This window comes from Chrysochloris asiatica, unplaced genomic scaffold, assembly GCF_000296735.1.
Source record: "Chrysochloris asiatica unplaced genomic scaffold, ChrAsi1.0 scaffold00026, whole genome shotgun sequence".
Taxonomy (NCBI): domain Eukaryota; kingdom Metazoa; phylum Chordata; class Mammalia; order Afrosoricida; family Chrysochloridae; genus Chrysochloris; species Chrysochloris asiatica.
Genome location: NW_006408544.1, coordinates 21,011,357 through 21,023,779, shown reverse-complemented (window position 1 = coordinate 21,023,779; position 12,423 = coordinate 21,011,357). Strand labels below are relative to the sequence as shown.

At 47.5% G+C, this 12,423-nt stretch overlaps 1 protein-coding gene across 1 annotated transcript in view; it reads right to left on the bottom strand.

The window, feature by feature from the left end:
- Window positions 1–12,423, bottom strand: part of PCSK9 (proprotein convertase subtilisin/kexin type 9) — a 29,279-nt gene that overhangs the window by 11,457 nt on the left and 5,399 nt on the right. Inside the window, exons 2-3 of the mRNA XM_006839814.1 lie at window positions 11,803–11,994; window positions 6,875–6,998 (exon numbers count right to left, since the gene is read on the bottom strand). Of these exons, the coding sequence (XP_006839877.1) occupies window positions 6,875–6,998; window positions 11,803–11,994 (316 nt within the window). The remainder of the gene's footprint in view (window positions 1–6,874; window positions 6,999–11,802; window positions 11,995–12,423) is intronic.

Genomic DNA, 12,423 nt, shown 5'->3' with positions numbered 1-12,423 from the left:
TCACTAAAAACTGTTCAGCATCGTAGCAATCAATAGTGATCAATATCAATAGTTAACACATATAAATCATTTACATCTTATTAACAGTATTTAAACTTTAAATATATTAACTCATTTAATCTCCAAACCCTTCAGAAGGTACATATTATTGTCATATGTTTATTTACAGACAAAGAACAGGAGGCACAGAGAAGTTAAGTGACATGTTCAAGATCACACAGCCAGGCAACCTGTCTCCTTTATATTAATATGAAATAACAGCATGAACATTTAAAACCTAAGAAATATCAAAAGTAAGCCCACCCCATTTATAGACTTTTAAGAAGCCCTCCTGGTATGGTGCTGTGGGTTAATGTGCCAGACTGTAAAGCCATTTGAACTTCAAGGTTGGTGGTTCAAGTTCACCAGCCACTCCTCAGAAACCCTAGACAGGGTTGCTATGGGTCGGAACTGACTTGACGGCACTTAACAACAACAGCCAAGTAGCTTAGTTGGTTACACATTGGGCTACTAACGGAAGGGTCAGCAGTTCGAATCCACCAGCAGCTACTCAGGAGAAAGATGAGGCTGACTGCTGTCTTAAAGATTTACAGCCTTGGAAACCCTCTACACTATGAGTCAGAACCAACTAGATGGCACACCACCACCACCACCACCATTGAGAGCCTTTTATATCTGAGACAGACAGGATTATAAGAATAAAAGGCCAAGCTAATGGGAAGGTCTGAGTCATCTGAGCCAGACTTTCCAAAATGGGATTAGCATGCAAGAAACATGCAAGGAACTGGGAAAAGTACCTGTGTCAGGCCACAACAGAGCAGAAAGTGACAAAAGCCAACAGACTGACAGTAGTGAGGGAGAATGGGAAGGGAGGAGATTTGGGTAGGAAGAGCTGCAGACTGCAGCAATGTTCTGTAAAGTCTCACAATCAACACAGAGCCATGTGAGAGAGCACACCTGCTTGGTAATAGATCATCAGGTCAATGGGTATCCATGGGTAGAGACTGTCCATTCATTAGAGGAATCCCGTATTGGACAGAAATGGCTGGCTCAGGGCCCTACATGCCCAGTCTCAGGCTGGGAACAGCTCACAAGAAGTGTGACTTCAGCATGAATCTATGGACGTCATTGGTCAGCTCTGCTCCTTGCAGCACACCTCCACGGCTGCCCAGTGATGCTCAGAAAGTGCAGCAGTGCAAAGTCTCATAGCAAGACAAATGAGGGAGTGGGGCCTTAAAGCTGTGATTAGTATCCTAGGGCTCCGTGACAAATTTTCACACATTTAGTAGCTTCAAGCAACAGAAATGTATTCTCTCACACTTCTGGAATACAGGAGTCAGAGAAGGAGGTGCTGGCAATGCTATGCGCTCTCCAAAGACTTCAGAGAAGAAGCGTCCATTGCCTGGTCCAGCCCTTCATGACTCCTGGTGTTCCTTGGCTTGTGGATGGATAACTCCATCACAGCACTGCTTTGTCTTCATGTGGCTGCCTCCTCTGTGTGTCTCCATTCTCCTCGGCTTTTCTCTTAGAAGGACACTGCTCATTAAACTGAGGGTTCACCCAGATAGCACAGGATGATCTCATCTCAAGATCCTTAACTTCATTACATCTGCAAAGACCCTTTTTCTTAATAAGATCACATTCACAAGTTCCAGTCAGACCTATCTTTTGGAGTTACCAGTCAGCCCACTATGGAGTGGTTCAGTGATTGTTCTGAGACCCCCTAGCTGACATCAGGCAAGGCCAGTCCCCTTGCAGCACCTTCCCCCTGTAACTCACTGCCCTGGGGTGCAGGTGAGAGCCAATCTGATCTTGGCTGCTAGCACTCCATCTGAGTGCATGATGTCCACCAAGCATTGGCCTCCAGTCTTGGCTGGAATCTCCACCAGCCCAGGCAAAAGGACTCATGAGCACTTTTGTCATCTTTGTGCCAAGACTGGCAGGTTCACAGAGGTCTGCGTCCCCTCCCAGGATGCAGGATAAGTCTGTTTTCAGACTCCTCCTCCCATGTGTGTCAACAGTTCTCATTCATTAGTGGGCACCTATAATTTGCCAGGTGTCACGCTGGGCTGACCCGAGGCACCCTGAGGCCAAGGGTGCTGGCCATGAACCCCCACCCCAATATACCATGATGGGCAGCACCTAGGAATTTACTGATCTTTTGGTTTTAAGTTACATCGTCTAGGGAGCTACAAGGACAGAAGAACTACCTTCTCTGGAACCAGTCTCCGCACTTTGTGCAGACAGAGCAACTCTGTCTCCCACCTGACGCCACAGAGGTCATTCACTGGGAGGCACCTGCTGTATGACACACCTTTACACCAAGAGTCATTTCAAAATTGAGGGGACAATTCATTGGGCTGTCCAGTCCTTTACATCGAGAGTCATTTCAAAATTGAGGGGGCAATTCATTGGACTGTCCAGCCCAGAATGATTCAGCAACTGGATCCCCTAATTTGGGCAGGGGAGGCAAATTCCTCATAAACCTGGTTCCCTTAAAAGCTTTTCCATCCCTTTTGTCAGGAAGTTCCAAGTGTTCAGGTCATTAGACTCTTCACTGCTCCTTGTCTGTCCTGACAGTAAAGCCAATTCCTGTTTCACTTGCAAAAAGTATCTGTCTGGTAAAAAGAGATGGGGATAAGATTCTTATGATTCAATAGTGAGTAATTGTTATCATGACTAATTGTGACTGTCACAATTGTAAAGGTAGAAGTTTTGTAACAAAAACAGGGGAGTAGTTAATCTTACAGTCCAGAAACAAAGGACCCTAGGATCATCAAGGGAGAAGAGCACAAGCGGAATGTGAGACCTTATCCAGAGAAGCAGTGACACCAGAGATGGAGGCAGACATGGGGTAACAGAGGGAGGGAGCAGATGAGGACTCTAGATTCATGGAAAGAGTGGGACTGAATGCTGGCGCCCAGGAGTCAGACTTGCAGAATGTACCCTCCCTTTGGTTATTCTATATGCCTGAGTGTTTACAAAAAAAAAAAAAGAGCTAAAATGAATAGAGAGAAATACTGTTAGCTGATGGTACATGGAGGGGATTGTAATCACTGTAATGAAAGAAAGTATATGATTTGTTGAATGTAAAACTGAGGGTCTACCCTGTAAACTTGCACACAATTCACAATAAAAACTTAAAAAAAAAAAAAAAGTGTCTGTCTTGTTACGAGGGGCTAATGTGACAGGACAAGAACTTGAGGAGGTTCCATTACCGGAGGTCACATGGGAAGAGGTACCAGACACTGAGTGGGGAAGAGCCACACAGTGAGGCCAGCGAGGTGGCAGGACCAGACCTCAAAGGACTCTGTAGGCCATGGTCAGTGTGCACTGAGCAGAGGTCCCTGACTAGGTACTGGAGACACAGATCAGCTTGCACCTAGGGGCTGGCCACTGCTGCCTAAAGCAGGGCCTGTCCTCAGGGCTCCCGGGATGGTGGGAGTTGGACACCTTGGCAGACATCCCAGTGGGATAAAAGCTTATGAAGAGAGCGGAGCAGGGACTTTCTCTAGATTTGAGCTTGAAGCTCAGGCTCTTCTTGGTGGAGAGGAAGCTGAGGGTGCTGAGAGTCCTGCTGGTCCACCATGCTCAGGGGTGGGCTGAGCACAATCTGTTCCAAGGAGTGCAGGCACCATGCCCACTGAGCTTGGCAAGGGGCCTGGTATGTGGCCCCAGCCAAGGTTTGAGGCTCAGGGAGGCAACTCCATTTTCTAAGTACAGCTAGAGATCAGGTTGCTTATAGCTCACCCTAGACTTAAAACACTTTACTGATGATGATCAAAGAGCACGGCCTTTGGTATGGATTGCATCTCAATGTCAAGAAAACAAAAATCCTCACCACTGGACCAATAAACAACATTCTTATCAATGGAGTAAAGATTGATATTGTCAAGGACTTCATTCTTCTTGGATCAACCATCAACACTCACGGAAGCAGTAGTCAAGAGATCAGACAACATATTGCATTAGGCAAATCTGCTGCACAAGACCTTTTTAAAGTGTTGAAGAGCAAAGATATCAGCTTGAGGACTAAGTTGTGCCTGACCCAAGCCAGGTTATTTTCAATAACCTCATATGCATGTGAAAGCTGGACATTGAATAAGGAAGACTGTAGAAGAATTGATGCTTTTGAGTTACGGTGTTGGAGGAGAATATTGAAAGTGCCATGGGCTGCCAAAAGAACCAACAGATCCGTGTTGGAAGAAGTGCAGCCAGAGTGCTCCTTGGAGGCCAAGATGGCCAAACTTCACCTCTCATACTTTGGACATATTGTCAGAAGGGACCAGTGACTAGAGAAGGATATCATGTTTGGTAAGGTGGAGGGTCAGAGAAAAAGAGGAAGCCCCCCAGTGAAATGGATTGGCCAAGTGGCAACATCGAAGGACTCAAGCGTGGCAACAGTAGTGAGGTTGGCCCAGGATCGGGTAGTGTTTTATTCTGCTGTGCGTAAGGTTACTATGAGTTGGCACCGACTCAATAGCACCTAACAACAACAACAAGACAATGGTACTGCCGGGACAGGAACCGGGAGTTGTGAGCATGGGCGTCAGGGACCAGGTGGTCCTCACAAGGTAAGATGCTGCCACATGAGAGGTTTCCGCCATGGACCACCCTCGCAGACTCACATTCCACATTCCCTCCAGGTTCCAGCAAGGGCACAGGCCAAAGGTCACCTCAGGGAACTCCCTGGGCTTCCAGTGAGATGCCAGAAACAGTGAGGGTGGGACCCAGTTTGGACTGGACACAGTGCCTGCTGGACTCCTCCTCATATCCCTAATTTAACTACAGAATAAAAGGGTGTCTCCTGGTACAGACTCTGCCAGCCTCTGACCTGACACAGGAAGCTCTGCAGCCTTTGTCAGGTGGGCACCCATACCTGCTGGCATGCCTCTAGAGTGGGGAACTCACTGTGTCCATCCAAGAAGCCCCTGCCAAATGTGAGAAGCTGAGACTGTGGTCTAATGCTTCCTTTTATCCTCACCCAATGCCCTGCTGACCTCACCAATCTTATCTCCTCCTCACTAGTCCCTGTCCTTAAATGTCCTGAAGACCACACAGTCCCTCTGGCCTTGGGATTCTTGTCCACACTCACTCCTCTGCTGGGATCCTTTACATGGCTACTAGCCTCGGTTTGAATGTCACCTCCTCCAGGAAGCCTTCCAGCTCTCACAACAGTCAGTCAGGCTTGCCTGCTACACACTCTCAGTGGCCTGGGCTTCTGTCTACCTCTTACCACAGCCCAAACTAATTAGTGTCACACACCTATTTGCTGTGTGTTGGAGAAGAATATTAAAGGAACCATGGACTGCCAGAAGAATAAACAAATCTGTGTTGGAGGAAGTAAACCCAGAATGCTCCTTAGAAGACGCAATGGCCAGACTTCATCTCTCATACTTCACACATTCTATCAGGAGGGACCAGACTCTGGAGAAGGACATCATGTTTGATAAAGTGGAAGGTCAGTGAAAAAGAGAAGAGATCTCCAATGAGATGGATTGGCACAGTGGCAGCAGACATGGGCTCAGGCATAGTGCAGGACTGGGCAGTGCTTCGTTCACTATGGGTAGGAACCGACTCAACAACACGTAACAACAACAACAACCTATTTGTTAAGAATCTTGATAAGATCATCTGGATGATCAGGTGGGCCCTAAATCTAATGACAAGTATCCTGACAACAGCCAGCAGAGGAGAGACACAGACAGACAGAAAGTCATGTATGTGAAGCTGGAGGCAGAAATGTGGAATAACAAGGATTACCACAGCAGAAGCTAGGAGAGAAACATGGGACAGATTTCCTTTTAAAGTCTTCAACTGGGCCAATCCCTTGACTGAGGCTTTTCGCCTCCAGAACTATGAGATGACAGATTTCTGCTGGTGGTGCTTTTTCCGTAAAGATTTATAATCTGAGATATTCTACGTAGGCTCACTATGAGTGGGAACCAACTCGATGCCTGTAGGTTTGCTTTGTTGTTGTTGTTGTTGTTATAAGCACCCAGTGTCAGGTACTTTGTTACGGCAGCCCCAGAAAACCAGGAGCCATGGGAAGCCCAGTGGTGTTTGGAGGAAGGTGGAGCCAGGCTAGAGGGATGGTCTGTCTTGTAGGGCAGCTCAAACAGGGCTTTGTTAATCCAATGAAAGAGTCTGGTCCTAGTAAGAACTGCCAGTCAGATTTACTCCCTCCTCAAGGCAAGTGTAGGAATTAACTCAATGGCACCTAACAACAAGAAGAACAAGTCAATTCAAGGAGCCTTGATGGTACAGTTAAGTGCATGGCTGATAACCAAAAGGTTAGTAATTCAAACTCAACCAGTGGATCTGTGGGAGAAAGAGCTGGCACTGTGCTTTCATAAAGATTGTTGTTGTTGTTGTTAAGTGCTCCCGAGTCAATTCCAACTCATAGTGTTTCCGAGGAGTGGCTGGTGAGCTTGAACCGCTGACCTTGCAGTTCAAACAGACTTTGCAATCTAGTGCAGTAACACACAGTGCCAAACCAGGACTCACTCCTTCATAAAAATACAGCCTAGAGAACCCAATGGGGCAGTTCTACTCTGACATGTGGGGTCTTTATGAGTCAGAATTGACTCGATAGCTCCCAACAACACCAAGACAAGTGTAGTGGGCCATTCCAAATGAACATGAGCAGCAAACAAGTGCTTTTAGAAGGTGGAAAAGGGACTCATTTAAACCCAGCTTCCTACCTTCTCCTGCAGTAATGAAGAGGTACAGGGACCTGAAGGTGTCAGAGATAGTACAGGAAAAAAGTGATTAGTGGAGACCACCAAGTCCTGAAGGTCCTAAGAAGGAGGACACTGGCAGGGCATGTGGATTCAGCTTGGAGAGAGGGGACAGGCAGCGGCCGGGGGCTTACTGGGTGGTTGGAAGTCATCTGCCTTGTACCAAGCAGGGATAATCCGATCCAGGTTCCACGGGATGCTCTGGGCAAATACAGAGGAGTCTTCCTCGATGTATTCCACGTGGGGCAGCCTCAGGGCCTGCAGGAAGACAGAGAACTTGGGGACTTGCTCCAGAAGCCATCTGCACATCCATGACCCTTGCCTCCGCCTGATCAAACCTGTCCTCAGTTCACACCCAGGACTCAGTATCCTCCCTCCAGCCTTGTCCTCCAGGTTCAGTTCTGATGTCCCAGGACCACACACCCGACTGGGAGCGAGGGCTTTCTCACTCCCCTATCAGTCTGGGCTGCCCAGAGCTCCAATATCCCAGTCACTGAGCCAAACACCGTCCGGCCCCAAAGAGACCTTTTAGGAAAGGGTCTTAATTTGACACCTGTCAGGACACCCAGACAGAACCCAGGATCTTTGCAAGCTGGACAGGAAATGGGACTCAGGTACTGGACACAGATCTCCAATTATGGTATCTGTGCTGGTAATTTTGTCTGCCCCAGACCCACTCCTCATCCTTCTCTGCTCTGCCTGAGCCTGGGTGGCTGAGCCCACAGACGGCAACAGCCGGGCTCCCTGCAGCGGCTTTTGGCTGGATTCAGCCTCTGGGAAACAGCAGCCAGTCTCCTCCACCCTCTCCTTACTTCAGCGCAGCATTCTTGCCAGGGCCACCATCTTACTCTGGAGTTGGAAACACTATTGCCCTTCAGACCTAGTGGTGGTACAGCTTCCAATGGTAACTAGTCTGTGGGTGCCCACATCACCCCACGGGCTCCTTTAGCACTTCACATACCCACTTAAGTTTCTGTACCTGGAAACTGCTTAAACACTTCATGGCCTTATTTAATCCTTAAATGACTGGTTCTGGTATTATTCCAAATAGGGAATTGAGGCTCAGTGAGGTGAAGGAACTTGTCCGAGGTTAGGCTCACTAGTCAGTGGCTGAGCCTGGACTTGAACCCCAGGTTGGTCTGATGCTTAAGCCCAGCTTTCCATGTCAAAGGGCTCAGGCCTCCCATTCAGCCCTCCTTCCCTAGAAGCTGCTCTGGCATGTGCTAGGTCAGCACCTATCCATTCCTGCCTCCGTGCAGAACACACGGCACCTGCAGGTCCCAGGTCAGTGTCTCCTCACTGTGAACTCAGAGGAAAGGGCTGTATCGGCTTCGTCTCTGTATCCGCAACGTAAGTACATGCTTGGTAAATGCGAAGTGGCCCTGGTGGCTCAGTGGACTGAGTTGTTGTTGGTAAGTGCCATTTGTGGTTCAAACCTACCTCCTCTGGAGAAAGATGTGGCAGTCTGCTCCTATAGGGGTCACTAAGTTAGAACAGAGTCCATGAGAACCGGGAGAGTTTTTGTTAAGCATATTGAGTATACCATCTGTTTGGGGCCCTCTCCCGTCCATGCCATGGCCCCACAGGATGAATTGAATTGAATCATACTGCAGCCTGCAGTAGATCTCAGAGACCTGGGTCCACATCTGCCTCTGCCCATTATATGTCATGACCTCAGGCAAGACTCAGCCTCACTCTGGCCTCAGTGTCTGCAGGAGGCTGAGAGACCCCCAGCCACGTAGAGAGCAGGGTGGGTGGGTGGGTAGGTGCGGTGGGAAGGAGTAAAACAAGAAAAACCCCTTTGAGAATTAGCATTTGAAGCTCTGGGGCCAAGGTGGGGAGCACAGGGAGCAGCAGTTCTCAGCTACTGGGGCCCATTGCTTTCAAAATTCTTTTTATTGTGAATTGAGTGAAGGTTTACAGAGCAGATCGTCTGTTTTACATTCAACAAATCATGTAACCGGTTTCGTGTAAATGGTGGTAATCCTTTCACTGGAACTACACTATTCCCACTTCCTCCCTGTAGTTCTTGCTTCCATTCCACCTTCTTTTCCAACCCTTCTGAATGCTGCCCTTTTGATCTTGAGTGGCTGACCATTCCATAATGTGTATACCTCATGACTGGTGTTGTCCCCTTCAATACACATATTCACTGCTTGGCTAAACAATTGAGCCAGGAGAGTGAGTTCAGTTTCAGACCAGAAGGAAGACCAAGGGCCATAGTCTCGGGTTTCCTGGAGTCTCTTTCTGACCAGTTAAGTGCCATGAAGTTGGTTCTGACTTATATAGTGATTCTGTATAGGATTTCCAAGGAAGAGCTGTTGAATTTAAGCCACCAACCTTGCGATTCAAAGCGACCTCGTGGTATAGTGCTTATCCTACAGTGTCACACCAGTAAGACTGGCCTTTTAGTTCATAATTTGGGTGAAGGCTTACAGACAAAGTCAATTTTCCTTTAACGATTTATACACATTTCATTTCGTGCCATTGACTACAACCCCCATCATGTGTAACATACTTCACCCACTTCCTCCCTGTGTTTCTGTTTCCATTTCTCCTTCTTTCTTATCTCTTCTTGCTTTCTGAACTTTATCCCTAGGTAAATGTTGTCCTTTTGATCTAGAGTGATTGACTGTTCTAAGGTGCGTGTACCTCCCTAGTGTAATTGTTTACTTTATACGCCTGTTCTGGGGTGGCGCTGTGGGTTAATGCACCAGACTGCCAAGCCATTTGAACTGCAAAGTCAATGGTTCAGGATCACCAGTTGCTCCTTGGAAACCCTATACAGGGTCGCTATGGGTCGGAACCGACTCAATGGCACTTCACAACGAAAACTGTTTGGCTGAACATTGGGGCACAGGGGTGAGTTCATTTTTAGACAGGCTCGAAGGGTAACTAAGGGCCACAGTCACAGGAGTTCCACCTGTCTATCTGACCAGTAGGTAAATCTGCTGCACAAGACCTTTTTAAAGTGTTGAAGAGCAAAGATGTCAGCTTGAGGACTAAAGTGCACCTGACTCAAGCCATGGTGTTTTCAATAGCCTCAAATGGATGCAAAAGCTGGACAGTGAATAAGGAAGACCGTAGAAGAATTGATGCCTTTGAGTTGTGGTGTTGGAGGAGAATACTAAAAGTGCCATGGGCTGCCAAAAGAACCAATAGATCCGTTTTGGAAGAAGTGCAGCCAGAGTGCTCCTTAGAGGCCAAGATGGCCAAACTTCATCTCTCATACTTTGGACATATTGTCAGGAGGGAACAATCACTGGAGAACGATATCATGTTTGGTAAGGTGGAGGGTCAGAGAAAAAGAGGAAGACCGCCAATGAGATGGATTGGCCAGGTGGCAGCGTCAATGGACTCAAGTGTGGCAACAGTAGTGAGGTGGGCCCAGGATCTGACATTGTTTTGTTCTGCTGTGCATAAGGTCGCTATGAGTCAGTGCCAACTCGATGGCACCTAACAACAACAACAATCTGACCAGTAGCTGGGTTTTTTATAATTTGAGTGTTTTCCCTCATTTTCCTCCCATTCTATACAGGAACTTCTAATGAGATCTCTTTCAGAGTGGTCAGCAAGGGTCGCTGGTCTCAGAGTCGTGGAGGCTGAGGCCTGCAGAATCTATTAGTCTTCTGGACTAAATGTTTCCATGCATCTTTGATAGTCTTCCCTCCTCTTTGCTTTGACAGGAAAGGACCAATATAGTTGTACCTTGCATGGCCATTCATAAGATTTTAAGATTCATAAAATTTCTACTCATTAAAGTAGGATGTAGAAATTTTCTCTGTAGACTATTTTGTGCCAATTGACACTGGTGTTCCCCAAGACTATGGTCCTGAGTCCCCAGGCCTACTGACTCATTTCCACAAGGTATCTGGTTATAACTGAGAAGTTTTCATCATTTTGCCCCCTGTATAGCTCTACCAACTCAATGGCACTTAACAACAATAACAATATAGGCTCTACTAGGAGCTCTGGTAGCGTAGTGGTTACTAGTTGGGCTGCTAACCTCAAGGTCAGCAGTTCGAAACTAGCAGCAGTTCCATGGGAGAAGCTGAGACTTTCTGCTCCCGTAAAGATTTACAACCTCAGAAACCCTATACAGGGTCACTATGAGTCGGAACCAACTCCACAGCATATAACCACCAGAAAATGCTCTACTAGGATTCCTAGAGTGGTGCTGTATGATCAGCTCTGGACTCTGGACTCGGGAAACCCTGTACAGGGTCGCTATGAGTCAGAACTGACTCTATGGCACTTAACAAACAACAACAACTACGTATGTTTTACTATATTTATGGATATAAGGAGCCCTGGTAATGTACTAGGTTATGAGTTGGGCTGCTAAATGCAATGTAGGTCAGCAGTTCAAATCTACCAGCCACTCTGTGGGAGAAAGATGAGGTTTTCTACTCCCATAAAGATTTCTAGTCTTGGAAACCCCATACAGGCTTGCTATGAATTGGAACTGATTCCATGGCACATAGTAACAGTAGCGTTCATGGATATATTTGCAGCGTAGGTAAGTATATATGTAGAAACATTCTCTGTCAAACCTAGATATAGATTCATGAGTATACTCTGGCCCCCTTCTGTTCCTTCAACAAAGATGTGACATTGGGGTTGAGTTGGCGAGTTGGGGGGTTGGGGGTTTGGGGGAAAGAGCGCTGTCCTAGAGAAGCCTTGCTCTGGATTGTATCAGCTTCAAAGGAATTTCCCCCCTGGGCCCTGAGTCCTACTGACAGGCCCAGGGTTTCATCCCTACAAGGTTCTCCCATACAGTAGGTCATCAGGAGACCACAGCTCTGCCCGTGACTGGCTGTGTGTTCCTCTCTGAACCTCAGCCTCTTCATCTATCAAATGAAGATGAATGGATCACTGGATTCATTCATTCACTTATGGCAAGGCTGGAAGGGTGCTCTGTGCATAAACTCAGGAGCCAGTAAGTGCTCAATAAACGTCTGCTGCCTCTTTCTGAAAGTCAGTTATGGACACACGAAGGACACCTGCCATAATACACTTGGTGGCCCAGCCCTATCAGGAGGCGTCCACCCAGGTGACTCACCAGGTCCAGCAGGTCACCACTCATCTTCACCAGGAAGCCGGGAAAGAGATCATGGAAGATGTGCAGGATCTTGATGAGGTAGCCCCGGCGGGCAGCGCGGGACTGCAGGCGGCGGGCAGTGTGCAACGTCTGCGAGCTGTGGGTCTCCTCCTTCAGCACCACCACGTAGGTGCCCGGCAGTCTCCAAGCATCCTGGCCCCGAGCAGGAAAGAGTGACTTGATGACATTTTAAAAACACCTGAACTCGCAAGGAGCTCTAACAGTATAGTGGATACGAGTTGGGCTGTTAACCACAAGGTCAGCAGTTCGAAACTACCAGAAAGATGAGGTTTTCTGATCCTGTAAAGATTTACAGCTTCAGAAACTCTATGCAGGGTCACTGTGAGTTAGATCCAACTCCACGGCACATAACCAGTATCGCCTTTATTTAGAATTACCACAAAAGGAAACAAGAGACACAATAAAGTGTTGTTGTCATTGTTAAATACCATGGAGTTGGTTCCGAGTCATAGGGTCACTATGAATAAAGTGTGTTGTTGTTGTTGTTAAGTGCCTTCGAGTCGGTTCCGACCCATAGCGACCCTGTACAGGGTTTCCGAGGGTGTAAATCCTTACGGGAGT